Source organism: Aquila chrysaetos, chromosome 4 (assembly GCF_900496995.4).
Source record: "Aquila chrysaetos chrysaetos chromosome 4, bAquChr1.4, whole genome shotgun sequence".
In the NCBI taxonomy this organism is placed as follows: domain Eukaryota; kingdom Metazoa; phylum Chordata; class Aves; order Accipitriformes; family Accipitridae; genus Aquila; species Aquila chrysaetos.
Window position 1 is genome coordinate 41,775,375 of NC_044007.1, and position 17,165 is coordinate 41,792,539.

At 42.4% G+C, this 17,165-nt stretch overlaps 1 protein-coding gene across 5 annotated transcripts in view; it reads right to left on the reverse strand.

Moving 5' to 3' along the window:
- Window positions 1-16,705, reverse strand: part of UBXN2B (UBX domain protein 2B) — a 42,520-nt gene extending 25,815 nt beyond the window's left edge. For 2 of the 5 annotated variants that reach the window (XM_030011145.2, XM_041122980.1), the window contains exons 1-8: window positions 16,539-16,703; window positions 14,366-14,466; window positions 9,003-9,074; window positions 7,281-7,440; window positions 5,631-5,708; window positions 4,128-4,237; window positions 3,526-3,663; window positions 98-259 (exon numbers count right to left, since the gene is read on the reverse strand). In XM_030011145.2, coding sequence (XP_029867005.1) covers window positions 98-259; window positions 3,526-3,663; window positions 4,128-4,237; window positions 5,631-5,708; window positions 7,281-7,440; window positions 9,003-9,074; window positions 14,366-14,466; window positions 16,539-16,661 — 944 coding nt within the window. In that variant the 5' untranslated portion in view covers window positions 16,662-16,703. Of the gene's footprint in view, window positions 1-97; window positions 260-3,525; window positions 3,664-4,127; window positions 4,238-5,630; window positions 5,709-7,280; window positions 7,441-9,002; window positions 9,075-14,365; window positions 14,467-16,538 lie in introns of all 5 variants that reach the window. The other 3 variants (XM_030011144.2, XM_030011141.2, XM_030011143.2) reach the window with 2 other exon arrangements.
- Between the last annotated feature and the right edge of the window lie 460 nt (window positions 16,706-17,165).

Sequence of the window (17,165 nt, forward strand, 5' to 3'; positions counted from 1 at the left end):
TTCCCCTTTTTCATCTCTTACTGATATTCATTTAGTGACAAAACACAAACTTATCGAAATAGTTATGGTTACCTGCATTGATGCAGAATCAATTTACCTGTGTGTTTGATTAAATCTTTGTATTAATCGGCTTCCATCTGCTAATCTAATTTGAATTTTAGTTGCTGGCATGGAATCATCAATCAGAACAGGTGCACTGAGAATGGATTTCTCCTCCTCCTCTGGTGAAGAAGGTGTGCTGACTATTTCAGGTGTAAGGCTAAAGGATTGAAAAAAAAACCAAACCAGATGTTACTAATGGAGTCAAACCAGAACTGAGTGATGTTTCAGTTGTCTTTTTCACTGAATGACTACCATATATAGCTAGTACAAACGAGCAATGAAAATCCTCTCAAAGTTATCTGAACTAAGTATAAACACAGGTTTTCTAACAGACACACAAATAATCCTTTAGTTTCTTGTCAATGATTGCAATATTTCATATTTATTTCTCTTATAACTGCACATATCATTACATTTGCCTGATTTTAAATAGGTAATCAAATACAAACAGAACTATCTTTGTTTATGCTTACAGAGGATGAAATGACAGTCTTTGATACTAAGATTTAGATATCATACCTCCTGGACTATATAAAAAAATAATCATGCACAACTATAGTGCACTAAACTGACCCAAACTGCTTTAGTAATTGCTTTCAGAAGTACTACTTTATGATTCTGGGCATCCCCCACCCTTTTAGAGCACAAATTATATTAACAGGTAATTGATATCATCCCATAGTAAGCATGGAATTTTTTTACATTTAGTATAAAAAGAATATAAATCTGATAGGAGATAATAATTTGGCTGCTCCTTTCATTGCTTACATACCTGAAACTTCGTAAGCTACCAAACCAAACAAATATGCTACACAACAGGTGTGCACATTTTCTTATATACAGAACCTCCTCTCTTCCCTACTTCTTCTCTTTAATAATCTGAGCAAGTGCTCAGCTGAAGAAGTTATTATATACAATTGTTCCCTATATCACCCCTACCAGAACTTACCACCTTCTCAGTTTTACTGAGCACACTTCCTCATTTTTAAAAAGATGAAATACAGATTAGAAACAGTTAAGAATCATTTATTGAATTAAATTACTTGCAGAAGCATACCAGCAATACTTCTGGCAACCAAACATATTACATGAATAAATGCAAACATGAACAGAAACCTAGAAGTATTTACAATTCAACAGCTAATATCAAGTCAGCTGAAAAAGATGCTATAAGCCTATAATTGTTATGTGAAAAAGCTGATGCTTGGCAGAGTTGAGGTCACAATACTGTTAACTCTTACTGACCAACTTAAGGTGAACAGAGATTATGCACTTTTGGACATGGCAGTCTGAGATGTTCAGTCACAGGAATGAATTTTGGCACATTATGCCAAATCAGATTATTCCAATCAGAGGTTAAAAGTTGAGCCTCTCCTCTCCCACAATCCAGGCTTTGCAGTATTATTTCATCTAGAGGAGCACGTGGAATTTCTCTGGTGGTTTGCTTTTAAAAAACAGCTCCTACTATAGATTTTTGCAGCATCATTTGAAGTTTTAATCAAATCCTAGTAGAAGTTGAGAGATTTTGATACAACTTATTGCTCATTTATTTTGGATCAAACTAAAAAAGTTAGTTTATCAAATTATTTCTCTTTCTTAAAGCTAACAGACTTGCCTTGTATAACTTACAATGAGTGACTGTTAACAAGGTTATATTTCAGGACAGTATTTCTGCTGCTTCATTCCAGAAAAAATATATGGGAGTTACCCCCATACAAAAATACTTTCCATCCGCATTAAGTCAGGCATCAGCCATATTGCTGCAATAGCATCTCCTATTCCCTTTGTGATGATCCCAGCAGTAAAAGACAACATGTACTGCAGCTAAGCCAGAGCAGAGTGTATCCTTACTGGCCAATACCACATTATAACTAAGTTCTGCCTGTTCCTCGCTAAATGAGGAACAATTTATTTGGGTCTGCTTCCTCTATCCAGAGATTTTCTCATGAAGTTTGTAAAGTATTAATCACCTTTCAGCCTCCTTTGCTCCCGTTTTAAACACAGTTGAATTAAAAAAAAATTATAGGCAAAATTATGTGCAAGGACAGGCAGAGAAATCTCATAGTCACAACAAAGCACAAAGCAGCTAGCAAATCTATGAGCAGTTTCAACAGAGGACTGAGACTTAACTTTTTTTAAGATTATATATAAACTTTCATGATTACTGGTGACTCTGAAATCAGGGGTGAGACTTGTGGCACAGAATAAGTTTATATTGCTTTTGTCATCTGATTAGTTTCTCCAACAGTCTCCTAACTGATTAAATCCAGCTTTTGAAATAGATATGAACACAGAACAGAAAACCTAGCGTTTTTTACTGTATTGGGTTGCATGGCAAGGTTTTGGTAGTGGGGGGGGCTACAGGGGTGACTTCTGTGAGAAGCTACTAGAAGCTTCCCCTATGTCCAACAGAGCAAATGCCAGTCAGCTCCAAGATGGACCCGCTGCTGGCCAAGGCCAAGCCCATCAGTGATAGCAACAGCCTCTGGGCTAACATTATTTAAGAAGGAGGGAAAAAAGTTGCTGTGCAAGAGAAACTGCAGCCAGAGAGAGGAGTGAGAACATGTGAGAGCAACAACCCTGCAGACAGCCAGGTCAGTGAAGAAGGAGGGGGAGGAGGTGCTCCAGGCACCGGAGCAGAGGTTCCCCTACAGCCCGTGGGGAAGACCATGGTGAGGCAGGTTGTCCCCCTGCAGCCCATGGAGGTCCACGGTGGAGCAGATATCCACCTGCAGCCCATGGAGGACCCCACACTGGAGCAGGCTCCTGGCAGCACCTGCAGACCCAGGAAGAGAGGAGCCCACACTGGAGCAGGTTTTCTGGCAGGACTTGTGACCCCGTGGGGGACCCACGCTGGAGCAGTCTGTGCCTGAAGGACTGCAACCCATGGAACGGACCCAACGCTGGAGCAGTTCGTGAAGAACTGCAGCCCGTGGGAAGGACCCACATTGGAGAAGTTCATGGAGGACTGTCTCCTGTGGGAGGGACCCCACACTGGAGGAGGGGAAGAGTGTGAGGAGTCCTGCCCCTGAGGAGGAAGGAGCAGCAGAGACAACATGTGATGAACTGACTGTAACCCCCATTCCCTGTCCCCCTGTGCCATGGGGTGGGGGGATAGGTAGAGAATTGGGGAGTGAAGCTGTGCCTGGGAAGAAGGGAGGGGTGGGGGGAAGGTGTTTTAAGATTTGGTTTTATTTCTCATTATCCTACTCTGGTTTGATTGGCAATAAATTAAGTTAATTTTCCCCAAGTTGAGTCTGTTTTGCCTGTGATGGTAATTGGTTGAGTGATCTCTCCCTGTCCTTATCTCAACCCATGAGTCTTTTGTTATATTTTTCTCTCCCCTGCCCAGTTGAGGAGGGGGAATGATAGAGCAGCTGTGTGGTGCTTAGTTGCTGGCTGGGGTTAAACCATGACATTTACCTTCCAAGTTTTTGCCCTTCACCACTGAAAGCTTTGAATCGCAGTCTAGGCTTCACATATTCCTGTTCTTGGTGGTCTTCCATATCCAAATTAACCTGGCCACCATGAACAAGTCGCTGCAGTTCCACAGGAATTTCCCTTAATTACAAAAATAAAAATTTCCCAATTACATTCTGAACTGCAATACAAAATTACACAAAAACCTTACACAGTACAATATGAGTTGATACTATTAGTATGTTTACTTTAACAGTCATAGACATCCAATTTTTTTTATGAACTGATTTCATCCTAAAGGAAGAAAAAAAACCAGTGAGCTGACAGTCAAAACCTAAAACATACTGACAGTCAAGACCTAGAATGAGCTAACAAAACATGTGAAACTAAAAGCTGTCTGTAACAAGTAACATTCGCAGTTAAACCACCAAAAGGAACCAAAAATTTTTAAATGCCCTATGCATGATGACAAATACAGAATTTATTTTATAGGTGCAGGCAGAGAAGAAGCCTGGAGCTTTTAATCATTATAAACATGCGGAGAAAGCATTTTTCTTCACATCACTTGAAAGACATACCTCAAAAAAGTTGCCATTCTAACTTACCCTCTTTTAACAGACTCAAGAAACTGAGCATTTGTTGGGTCTGAATAGGATCTCAACTCCCCATCATCTAAACTGAAGCCATTCCTCCATAGTTTCAGCAAAATTTGAACCTATGAAGCAAAAACAGCAAAATAAAAAAAAAAAGTGAAGATAGACAAATAAGGTATTTCAATTTCATACAGGTTAGTTACACAATTTTTGATCTATACTTAAAAGAATTTGTAACAGACCACAAACAAGAATGCAAATGACAAGAGCACTGCACTCTAATTATCATTGTTAGAATCCTTTAAAAAAAGCAAACAATAGTTATAGACTACTATCTACTTCAAGACCACTTTTACACTTGGGGAAAAAGAATCTCTTAAACTGCTATCCATGACATAACAGATAACACAGTGACTGTGTAGTGATCTTCACAGTGTTCCAATTACTTTCAAAACCAGTAAACATTTATTGTTGATAAATTAAGAAATAAATCTATAAAATTACAAATTACTGCAGATACATCAGTTACAGTGAAAACTACTCTTTCCTCAAATTATTACATACTGAGCTCCAGTAAAGTTAATACTAGCTCCATTCAGTTCAAATGCTGAGAACCCTGGAAACTAGCCTCCTTCGCTTCTTTCTTATTTTGCTGCGTGCCTGTATGTTCAGCCAGAACCTTTCACCTTCAGAGCCTGCACCTCTCTTCCCTGGAACTGCCTTGCAGTCCAGCACAACCAGGCTTCCCTAGCCAGTAAAACTGACCTTCCCTTAGAAAACTATCCCTTCCCCCAGTCATGGTAACCCCACTGCAACAGGCTTCTGGCTCAGTACAACTGGCTATTACTTAGAGGGTAGAAGGATTACTTAAGAGGGTAGAAGGTAGCAGCTCCTGTTGTGACATGATAGCACCCCCCAGCCTGAACCAAATCCTTTGGCCTCACTCATTTCTTGGTTTTGTTTTAGATAAGCTTAACATTTGCTCTAGCCATTCACACAAGTGGCAAAGTGTAGAGAACTTTGTTTTTCCTCGGCCTCTCCCTCACTTCCTGCTTTTTAAGTGAGAGGAAAGAAAGGCCAGACAATTTTCAAAAGGCCTCTAACCTGCTGCTTCACCATTCCTAGAATACACCCCTGCCCTCCAGTTTGAGACTGGCTACTTTGCAAGCCACAACAAGAAACAATTCCTAACCTAAGAGGATTAAAATGTTAGCATAGCTAAGAGAATGCAGAACAACAGCTGGAGGAAAGTAACTGAAAGGAATGTCTGCTAAGAATTTCAAACTAATTTACATCAGAAAATTCCATAATGGAGGCCTTAGGGGTATGCAAAGAACGTCTGTCCTCTGTGGACACTTTTACTTTAACAATTTCTACTTAACACATACCTAATATTTAGATATTAGTTTTTCCTCATAGACATAGTTGCAGTAATACTGGCATTTCAAGCTGTAAACATGATTAAGCAGATATCTCTTGGAGATTCTGTTTCCTGCTATTCAGAATTTTACTTACATCCTGATTTTCTCCATATATATATTCAGAGTGCTTTTGTGATGAGTCACCCAATCTATATCCACCACCAGAAAATGACTGGAAAAAAAAATACATAGAAAAGCTTATTGAAATAAATATCTGAAACAGTTTATTAAAATTCTTACCTAGGTGCAAATAAAAGCATCAGCAAGCTTGCTTCTGTGATAAAAAGCAAATTCACTGTTCTAACTTGTATATTTTCTAAGTGGAAAATTATACCTAGTAACCATAATCAGGCTAAGCAGGTTTTAAGTGATGCATTTCAGTTTCTAATCTGTACACTTTTTCAAACATTAGAATCATAGAATAGTTTGGGTTGGAAGGGACCTTTCAAGGTCATCTAGTCCAACTCCCCTGCAATGAGCAGGGACATCTTCAACTAGAACAAGTTGCTCAGGACCCTGTACAACCTGACCATGAATGTTTCCAAGGATGGGGCATCTACCACCTCTCTGGGCAACCTGTTCCACTGTTTCACCACCCTCATCATAAAAAACGTCTTCCTTATATGTAGTTTGAATCTACCCTCTTTTACTTTAAACCCATTACCCCTTGTCCCATCACTACAGGCCATCCTTAAAAGTTTGTCCCCATCTTCCTTATGAGCCACCTTTAAGTACTGAGAGGCTGCAATAAGGTCTCCCCGGAGCCTCCTCTTCTCCAGGCTGAGCAACCCCAACTCTCTCAGCCCATCCTCACAGGAGAGGTGTTCCATTCCTCTGATCATTTTTGAGGACCTCCTCTAGACTTGCTCCAACAGGTCCATGTCTTTCCTGTGCAGAGCTGCACACAGCACTCCAGGTGGGGTCTCACCAGAGCAGAGTAGAGGGGCAGAATCACCTCCCTCAACCTGCTGGCCACGTTTCTTTTGATACAGCCCAGGATGCGGTTGGCTTGCTGGGCTGTGAGCGCACCTTGTTGGCTCATGTCCAGTTCTGCATCCTTCATTACCCCCAAGTCCCTCTCCACAGGGCCCGTCTCAATCCCTGCATCCCCCAGCCTGTATTGATACCGGGGGTTGCCCCGACCCATGTGCAGGACCTTGCACTTGGCCTTGCTGAACCTCATGAGATTCACACGGGCCCAATTCTTCAGCTTGTCCAGGTCCCTCTGAATGGCATCCCGACCATCAGGCATGTCAACCGTACCACTCAGCTTGGTGTCATCTGCAAACTTGCTGAGGGTGCACTCGATCCCACTGTCTATGTCATTGATGAAGATATTAAACAGTACTGGTCCCTGTATGGACCCCTGAGGGACACCACTTGTCACAGATCTCCATCGATACGTTGAGCTTTTGACCACTACCCTCTAGCAGTAATTCAGCAGGTAAGCGATTTTGATTTGGGATGCAACTGCAGGTTTGGGATTTTTTTTTAATAAATTTTAATTAAAAATAAAGCAAGCAATTCCATTTCAGGTTGAATTCTAATGACTTCCCCTGAAATTGTGTGGTTCCTCCCCACTTTATTTTCTACAGCAAGTTATCTGAGCACAGATAACACACAACAGTGTTGATCAAATCCTCTGTTATTTGCAAACCACAAAAAGGTGTATTCACTCTCATGTGGTTAGATGAGTTTCAGAAGACTAATGGAAACAGAGATCAAAGTATCTTTTAACTTTTACCTTAGCTTTACTTAAGTCACCAGATGCTCTTGAGGCTTCATCTAATGGGACAGCTCCATGTTCTTTTGCTTCCTTGAAGAGTTCAGCAACAATTTTACTTGGATTATTAGAAGCCCCAGAAATCTGTAATCCTCTGTATTCTGAGTCACCTGAATAAAATCTTTAGAATAGTAATGTTCATAAGCAACAATGCTTTAAATGACAATTATAATTTTCCTCTGCTCATCAAAAGAAAAAATATTAACGAATAAAGAGCCAAATTTGGCACAAGACCTCTTCATTCAGATCACAGAAATGTTCCACTTGGTTCTGACCTTCCCAGCAATCCAAGCAACACTACTCCAAAGACATTTCACTAACAAAACTACCAAGATGCCTTCTGGAACAGACCCCAGAGGTTAGAGGCCAAGGCCATATGTTTAAGTGAACACAGTCCTGATGCAGTCATGGCTTTGTATACCTCATCTTATGTGGATGCCACCTGCTGTCAGAAAGACCAAGTTCCTTGGGGTGTCCCATGCATGGGATTGTGCCTGGGCTGGTTAGAATACAGATTGACAACTAACACCGCCTTGGCAGAGCAAGTGTAAAACTGTTGTTGAAAAACCTGAACAGTGCCACCATTTGATCTTTTAATTTACAGAAGTAGTGTACTTCCATTCCTGCCACTATCAGAAATGGGAAGTTTTTAATAAATTTAATTAATGTTTCGAGGCATTTTAAAATCTGCAGAAACTGCTGTGAAAACTAATTCGTGTTCTTTTTCTTCAACACAGCCCCATTTCTAGCTCTTGAAGATGAAAGGTTAAACCACAAATAATTCTGCTGAAAACTGTATCTGATTATGCAAATCAAAATATTCCTTGAGGATTATCTTGAGAAAGGTGCTATAAATCTCTAAACACCAACAGAATAGATGCTGTAAAAAAATCTGTATATAAATACAAAACCTGGCAAACCTGAGTGTTTTGTCCTTGGTTACAAGAAGTGTTAAAAACTGATAAAATAAGTGCTTTCTACTTTCCTGAACTTTTTCACTTAACCACTTGGGGCAAGGCAAATCAATTAATCCACATGAAACTGTCTATCAGGCGAATGACTTCAAAATGCTGTTGATCTTACCATATATTACAATTACCCCAAAACAGTAGTGGGTATGAAGGTGCTGTACAATCATACTGCTTTTATGATGTCACATAACTGGCAATCCCTTAGTATCATCTCTCCTTTGTATGTAAATCTGTATTTATAACACACTTGCCATTTATATGGAAAAATCTTTAATTATTAAATTTAAAAGAATGATAGTGGTAAGGAGATAAAACAAGAATTCTCATAAGAATTAGTATTCAAGAAAGAAAGGAAGTACTCAAATATTTGAGTAATGGATGTACAGAACAATTCAGGATATTTGAGAAAAGTCAAAAAAGCTTTTGAGTCCAAACGTAAGTTACAACCTTTACATTCATACAGTCACATGTTAAGGCATCTACAGGTCCTAGATCACTACAGCCAGATTCCACCAAATATAGTTTTACTACAGCAGTGTACATCTAACACTCTAACAAGTCACATAGCGTCTCTGTAGTTACTTGCTCTTTGCAGGATAGACTTAGCTCACAGGCATTTTGAAAAACAGGGGAGAGCAAAGTGTGAATGTCACAAAAAACCCCAATTACTTTCACAATTGTTAAATGATTTGTTTGTTTGTTTTAAAAATACCTTTGGTTTTCTTTGTCATCGCTCATGCTTCTCTCTGGTTTTCTCAACCTTCTAAGAGAATCAATTTTAAGACTGCCAAGAGAATAAAAGAAAACGTTTGAAGATGATTGGTACATACACTTCACTAAGTACTTTATATCTAACTTCTGAAACTACTTCTTTTTCAAAAACTAAGGATATCAAGCTGTTGGGGTTTTTTTGTTCTCACCATACTTTTTTTTTTTGCCAAAGTACATAGCCATGAATGCTTCTCAGTGAATAAGCAGAAAAGGGCACATGTATGGCAGAGTCATTTTGCAGTAACAGTTGGACTAGATGATCGTTGTAGGTCCCTTCTGACTGAACTATTCTATTCTAGCATAGGTTATGCAGAATTCTGCTTAATGCCACTGGTGGTCCCACAGATAACACAGCTAATATGCAAGCTTAACAGCTGTTTCAGAATCCAGCTTACCAGAATTAATTACACTTCAAAATCTTTCCACATTTTAGCTGGTTTTGTCAAAAGGTAAGTTCCATAGTGAAGTCAACAATGGCTTTCCTTGATGTCCTGGAGTCCCTGTCTACAAGGACCCCAAAAACTAAATAGCAGTAGTTCTCAGTTCTATTTTACATAATTTTAAGTATATGTTGAATGACAACATTGCAAAGACTTTCAAAATATTATTAAAACGCAGAATCAGATTCTGTTTTACGATAGGGACAGATCAATAAGCTACCTCAAGACAAGCTAGTGTTGTTAGCTTGCAAAATGCCACAAAAAGCTGCACAGATGTATGCTCTTATCCTGTAGTACTTGATGATAAAATTCATTAACACAAGATGATTATGAGGTAGCTGACTACCATGGGGTAAGAACATGCATACAATCTGCTACATGAATAATGGCAGATCACCAGTTCAGATTTAGGCAATTTGTGTGATTACTATACCTTTGAAATTAAAGTGTAGCAGAGCAGGCCATCACTTTTTTAAGTATCAGTGTTGATAAAACAATGTAATTCAATATCCCAGCGAAGGATCTGCTTATTACTTTCTCAGAAAAAAAATGTATTGTTATGGACTTAGGTCACGGGCACTAGAAACGCTTTAATCTCTTCTATTTTCTTCCTTTGGCACATGGTCTGTTTTGTGGGGCGTGTATTTTTGTGCCAAAAGTCTCAAGTTTCTTAAAGGAGCTTACACAACATGACAGCGTATATAATATGGCATTTATTCCAACAGGGCCCAGAGACATTCTTCTATACATTCTTTCAAGCTCCTTACGGCAGAGAGGAGGGCGCACAGCAAGCTCAGTACCCTGGACTTCAGGAGAGCAGACTTTGGCCTCTTCGGGGATCTGCTTGGTAGAGTACCATGGGATAAAGCCCTGGAGGGAAGACGGGCCCAAGAAAGCTGGTTAATATCCAAGGATCACCTTCTCCAAGATCAGGAGCGATGCATCCCAACAAAGAGGATGTCAGGCAAAAATGCCAGGAGGCCTGCGTGGATGAACAAGGAGCTCCTGGACAAACTCAAACACAAACAGGAAGCCTACAGAGGGTGGAAGCAAGGACAAGTAGCCTGGGAGAAACACAGAGAAATTGTCCGAGCAGCCAGGGATCAAGATAGAAAAACTAAAGCCCTGATAGAATTAAATCTGGCCAGGGATGTCAAGGGCAACAAGAAAAGTTTCAATAGGTACATTGGTGATAAAAGGAAGACTAGGGAAAACACGGTCTCTCTCCAGAAGGAAAAGGGAGACCTGGTTACCTGGGACATGAAGAAGGCTGAGGTACTCAAAGACTTTTTTGCCTCAGTCTTCACCGGCACATGCTCCAACCATACCACCCAAGACGCAGAAGGCAAAGCCAGGGACTGGGAGAATGAAGACCCGCCCACTGTAGGAGTAGATCAGGTTCAAGACCATCTAAGGAACCTGAAGGTGCACAAGTCCATGGGACCTGATGAGATGCATCTGCAGGTCCTGAAGGAACTGGCAGATGAAGTGGCTAAGCCACTATCCATCATGTTTGAGAAGTTGTGGCAGTCCAGTGAAGCTCCCACTGACTGGAAAAGGGGAAACATAACCCCCATTTTTAAAAAGGGAAAAAAGGAAGACCCAGGAAACTACAGGCCAGCCAGTCTCACCTCTGTGACCAGCAAGATCATGGAGCAGATCTTCCTGGAAACTATGCTATAGCACATGGAAAATAAGGAGGTTACTGGTGACAGCCAACATGGTTTCACTAAGGGCAAATCCTGCCTAACGAATTTGGTGGCTTTCTATGACAGGGTTACAGCACTGGTGGATAAGAGAAGAGCAACTGATGTCATCTGCCTGGACTTCTGCAAAGCATTTGACACTGTCCCACATGACGTCCTTATCCCTAAATTGGAGAGATATGGATTTGACAGATGGACCACTCGGTGGATAAGGAATTGGCTGGATGGTCGCACTCAAAGAGTTGCGGTCAACGGCTTGATGTCCAAGTGGAGACCAGTAACGAGTGGCATTCCTCAGGGGTCAGTATTGGGACCGGCGCTGTTTAACATCTGTGTTGGCGACATGGCCAGTGGGATTGAGTGCACCCTCAGCAAGTTTGCTGATGACACCAAGCTCTGTGGTGCGGACAACATGCTGGAGTGAAGCGATGCCATCCAGAGGGACCTTGACAGGCTTGAGAGGTGGGCCTGTGTGAACCTCACGAAGTTCAACAAGGCCAAGGGCAAGGTCCTGCACATGGGTCAGGGCAATCCCAAGCACAAATACAGGCTGGGCGGAGAATGGATTGAGAGCAGCCCTGAGGAGAAGGACTTGGGGGTATTAGTTGACAAGAGGCTCAACATGACCCGGCAATGTGTGCTTGCAGCCCAGAAAGCCAACCATATCCTGCGCTGCATCAAAAGAAGCGTGACCAGCAGGTCAAGGGAGGTGATTCTCCCCCTCTACTTCACTCTCATGAGACCTCGCCTGGAGTACTGCGTTCAGCTCTGGGGCCCCCAACATAAAAAGGACATAGACCTGTTGGAGCAAGTCGAGAGGAGGGCCATGAAAATGCACAGAGAGCTGGAACACCTCTCCTATGAGGACAGGCTGAGAGAGTCGGGGTTGTTCAGCCTGGAGAAGAGAAGGCTCTGGGGACACCTTATAGCAGCCTTCCAGTACCTAAAGGGGCCTACAAGAAAGCTGGAGAGGGACTTTTTACAAGGGCATGTAGTGATGGAACAAGGGGTAATGGCTTTAAACTGAAAGAGGGTAGATGTAGATTAGATGTAAGGAAGAAATTCTTTACTGTGAGGGTGGTGAGGCACTGGAACAGGTTGCCCAGAGAGGTTGTGGATGCCCCATCCCTGGAAGTGTTCAAGGCCAGGTTGGATGGGGCTTTCAGCAACCTGGTCTAGTGGAAGATGCCCCTGCCCATGGCAGGGGGGTGGAACTAGATGATCTTTAAGGTCCCTTCCAACTCAAACCATCCTATAATTCTATACCTGCACTTGTGGAAGGCAAGCCAAGTAGGTGACTTCAAGAGCAGCACTATGTTTCCTTGTAATTAATACACTGCTTATCTGAGAACAAACTGAAGTCTACTAAAAGAAAAATCTCATTTTGGATACCATGCAAATAGCAGCCATCCCTTCTTTCTCAGACAGATTCCAGTATGATTGCCAGCAAAGAGCAAGTGTTTGCCAACAGCTATCACACTGAAGTATTTGAGATACTGTATTGCAGTTTTTCCTTCAGTTGGAGTGGGAAACTGTAACTTCATGGTATGTATTGGTAAATTGAGGTGTTCGCTTTATTTGTTTATAAACTGTGTTCTATGTAGCCAATTAGTCAACTTAAGTGGTTTCACCAAAACAAACAAAAAACCTCACCAAAAATGCTATTATTTTTCAAGTGTCACATAGTGTGCTAAAATCCCTCTTCCTGAAGATCTGCATTTGCAGATACACTTCAAGCATGGCTCTGGTGACTAAGATCTTTTCTGCTGCTTAACCTCCTTTAAAATAGAGATCCATATTGGCAGCAGCGATTAAAAGACAAGCCAAATACAGGACTTGTTATGGCATCACTGACAGTAATGATTTAAAGACTTCTCTTCTTTAAAAACAATTTAAATAAAAATTAAAAACTGGCAAGATTTCTTTATAAAAAATTTAAAACTATAATGAATCTTCAAATGCTAAGTGAAATGCAAACACTGCAGGCCAGCAAAAGTTGGATATATACATAGATACATGTCTTTCCTTCCACCTGCCAAACCCAGACAAATTCAGTAAGAAGGCCTTCTTATTTCTCTCAGCCCATAGGAGCCTCCTAATGAACTTACTAATAATTTTTCAAATGAATATTTGTCTCATCAGGTACTGACGTTAAGTACAACACTCAAAGCAGCTCACTTGTCAAGTTTCACACAAACTACTGATTTGCTGAATTTTGAAGAAGCAAAGAACTGCAGTATTTTTCTGATACAGCAAAATTCCAAATTCTGTCTGTGTAAACAAAGAGCAACACTGCATTTCACTTATAGCATCTGAATCTTATCTTACCTGAAGTGGGTTTAAAGAGTGTCCTGGTTTCAGCTGGGATAGAGTTAACTGTCTTCCTAGTAGCTGGTACAGTGCTATGTTTTGAGTTCAGCATGAGAAGAATGTTGATAACACACTGATGTTTTCAGTTGTGGCTAAGTAGTGTTTAGACTAAGTCAAGGATTTTTCAGCTTCTCATGCCCAGCCAGCGAGAAATCGGGAGGGACACAAGAAGTTTGGAGGGGACACAGCCAGGGCAGCTGACCCAAAGTGGCCAACGGGGTATTCCATACCATGTGACATCACATCTAATATAGGAACTGGGGGGAGTGGGGGTGGGGGGGATAGCTGCTCGGGGACTAACTGGGCATCGATCGGCGGGCGGGTAGTGAGCAATCGCACTGTGCATCATTTGTGTATTCCAATCCTTTTATTATTACTGCTGTCATTTTATTAGTGTTATCATTATCATTATTAGTTTCTTCTTTTCTGTTCTATTAAACCGTTCTTATCTCAACCCATGAGTTTTACTTCTTTTCCCGATTTTCTCCCCCATGCCACCGGGTGGGGGGGAGTGAGTGAGCAGCTGCATGGTGCTTAGTTGCTGGCTGGGGTTAAACCATGACAAAGAGTTTTGGAATACCATACAGCACAAAGGCTCCTAAATAAATACAATTTAAAAAGCATTCTGAGAAGACACAGACTATGCATTACTACAGGAATTCACAATTCTGGATTATGAACTGCTGTAGATTGCTTTTTATACAAGGAGATCAAGCAAGCATGACAAAGTTTTGTGAGCTAACACAGTAACTATTCAACACATTTCAGAAGTACAAAGCATGTCTTACCTGTGTGATACTTTTGTGTTACTGATCTTTGTAGTTGTTGGTTTGTCAGGACACAACGACTGCCTTTTAGCTTCATCTTCGTATAACTCTGCCAAGGCCAACTGTAGGAAACAGAACTCTTTTTAGAAGTCTATAACTCTAGAACTACATGTGGAACAGAAATAAGACAAAAACTAATGGAAAATGCGCACATCACCAGAAAATTAGAAACATCAACACGAGAAACCCCAACTACTTCTCGAAATTCAACTTCCTTTCTGCTTTATGAAAAAAACCCCACATGATGCTTAATGCCATTGTGACTTAGAACTTGTACTCTGCTGTCATTTGGTTCACACTGCTTCACTATCTACATTCAGCCTGCATTAGATTCAGAATCACAAGAAAATATACACACATATATATTAAGCATCATCTTATTAATGGTAACAAGTTGAAATAAAGTTGCTAGGTAACTCTGATAAGACTAGGAAACATAATAAATTTTACAAATATTTTACACAGAAATGGAAAAAGCATAACTCAAATAAGCTTGTACTGGAATTAAGAACCAAACCAGTCTTTCTGGCTTGAACTCAAGACATCATTGCAAATACTTAAAAAAAATGTTTTTCCCAAAGGCTCCCCAGATGCTGCCGTTATCACTGGCAAGTTCATTTTTAGGCACATCTAACATGTCATTTTTAGCAATCTCACTTTTGTCCTGAATAATAGTCTGTTTGTCAAATCATCCTTAATTTCAACCCCAAACCATTTTGTTCACACTATGCAATTGATATTAATATTTTTACCATACACACCAGAATAGGTACTAGGCTACAATTTCATTACAGTTTTATGTAGAAGAAATACATATTCAAATAAAATGAAACATCATCTGCCCTTCAAAACACACTGCTATGAACACAGGATATTAATCCCATATTATTGTGAGGCATTTTTTGCAGGGGAAAAATACCATCTGAGGAATTATACCCATTAAGAAAATTAAACTGAGTAACAAGAGAGCTCAAGGAAAGCACTGAAGCCCTCCATTCTATTTGAGGATACAAGCAAGTATCTTTCAGCTATGTAAAGCTGATGGGGTAAGTCATAGACAACAAATCCATAAGCAGACACTAAAAGGAACAGGCAAAGATCTACCCTGCACCACCCCTAATCCAAGGACTGAGGGATGCTGAGGGAGTGTAAAAGGGCATGGTTACCAGGCTTCTGTGCTTTCCTCATGCTGCATCTCTTACGGTGCCACGACAAACCAAGTACCGAGCTGGATGGATGGATGGTCAGCTACTCTGACCCAGGAGGGTAATTCTTTGGTTTTTTAACATTTTATCAATAATCATCTACCCGAAATGCCTGTCTGCTTCAGTTGACTAACTAAAGACCTTATGAATCAAAAGTATTAACACAGACTTTATTAGCGTGACATATAGTAGCAAAAAATCTACAAAGATCCCATATAGTAATGAAGAAAAAAAGAAAACTATATCCATCTTTCTCTGCTAATTACGTACAATTAAATAAAACAGGGGCAGTTTCAGTTACTAAAAGTTTCACCTGTTTTCCAATCAATTTGTTGCTAAAACATTTTGAACCTTCATACAGTTTCAGTGTCACACACAAAAAACGGATACTGCTAAAAGTGTTTGCCATTCAGCGCTGAAGTATCTATGCTGAGTTACATTTGTGATCGTACACTCACAACTTTCCTTGTGTAAAACCAGGGAAAAGATCTTGTCCTTAGTCTTACACCACATCTGCGAAGACTGACACTCCTACCAAGTAATCAGGAAATACAATGGCGCCAAAATAACTTGAAGTGCAGTTAAAACCCAGCTACTGAAGTGTCGGCAGAGTCCTCCCAGTTCCCTGTGGAGCTGACCACCCACCGTTTCCTAGTCCTCTTTCAGGGGCGTCCTTCCCTTCCCAGCCTCCAAAGGAGGGGAAAAAAGAAAGAAAACAAGACGACAGCCTCTGCTCAGAGGCCCAGCCCTGCCTGGCGGCACCGGGGCAGCCCCGACAGGCAACGAGCGGGGCGGGGGAGCCGCGCAGCGCCCGCTCCCCTCAGGGCCGGCCTGGGGGAAGGCCGGGGGCGCCCCCGAGGGGACGCGGCACTCCGCCCCGCTCGGCCCGGCCCGCGGACGGAGCGGGACGCCCATCTCCACCCGCTCACCTGCAAATCCCGGGCGCTGGGCGGGCGGCCTACACTCCGGGGCTGCCGATCCCTCCGGCCGCCACCGGCCGGCGCGGACACTTCCCCTTCCTGCTGCGCGGGACCGGCCCCGCCGTCCGCCATCTTCCGAAGGCGGTGGCGGCGGCAGCCGAGGGGCGGGGCAGGGCGGGGCGGGGCGGGGCCAGCGCCGCGAGGCACTTCCGCCGCCAGCGGCGGCTGCCGTGGCAACGGGAGGGGCCGGGCCGGCGTTGCCCCGCCCACCGGGCCGTTTCCATGGGGACGGCGGGGGCCTGCCACCACCGAGGGAGCTGGCCGCAGGGGGGGTCGCGTCAGTCGGTCGGTCGGTCGGTCGGTCGGTCTGAGCGCCCTCAGCCTCCCTTGCCCCGGAGGGAAACCGTGTGTGCGCGTCCCCTCCGCCAGCGGGGGCCCAGCCGCGTCCCTCCCAGCGGGCGCGCAGGGGAGGGTGGGTTTGGCCGTGGCCGCCTCTCAGCATCTGGCAATGGAGGAGGACTGTTGTCCATTGGCAGGCCTGGGCCAGCCTGGGCCTTGCTGGAGACTGGCAGACTTCGCTTCATGGTGTCAGCCCAATGGGCAGAGTGGGAATTTCGCAGTCTACCTTTACATGCA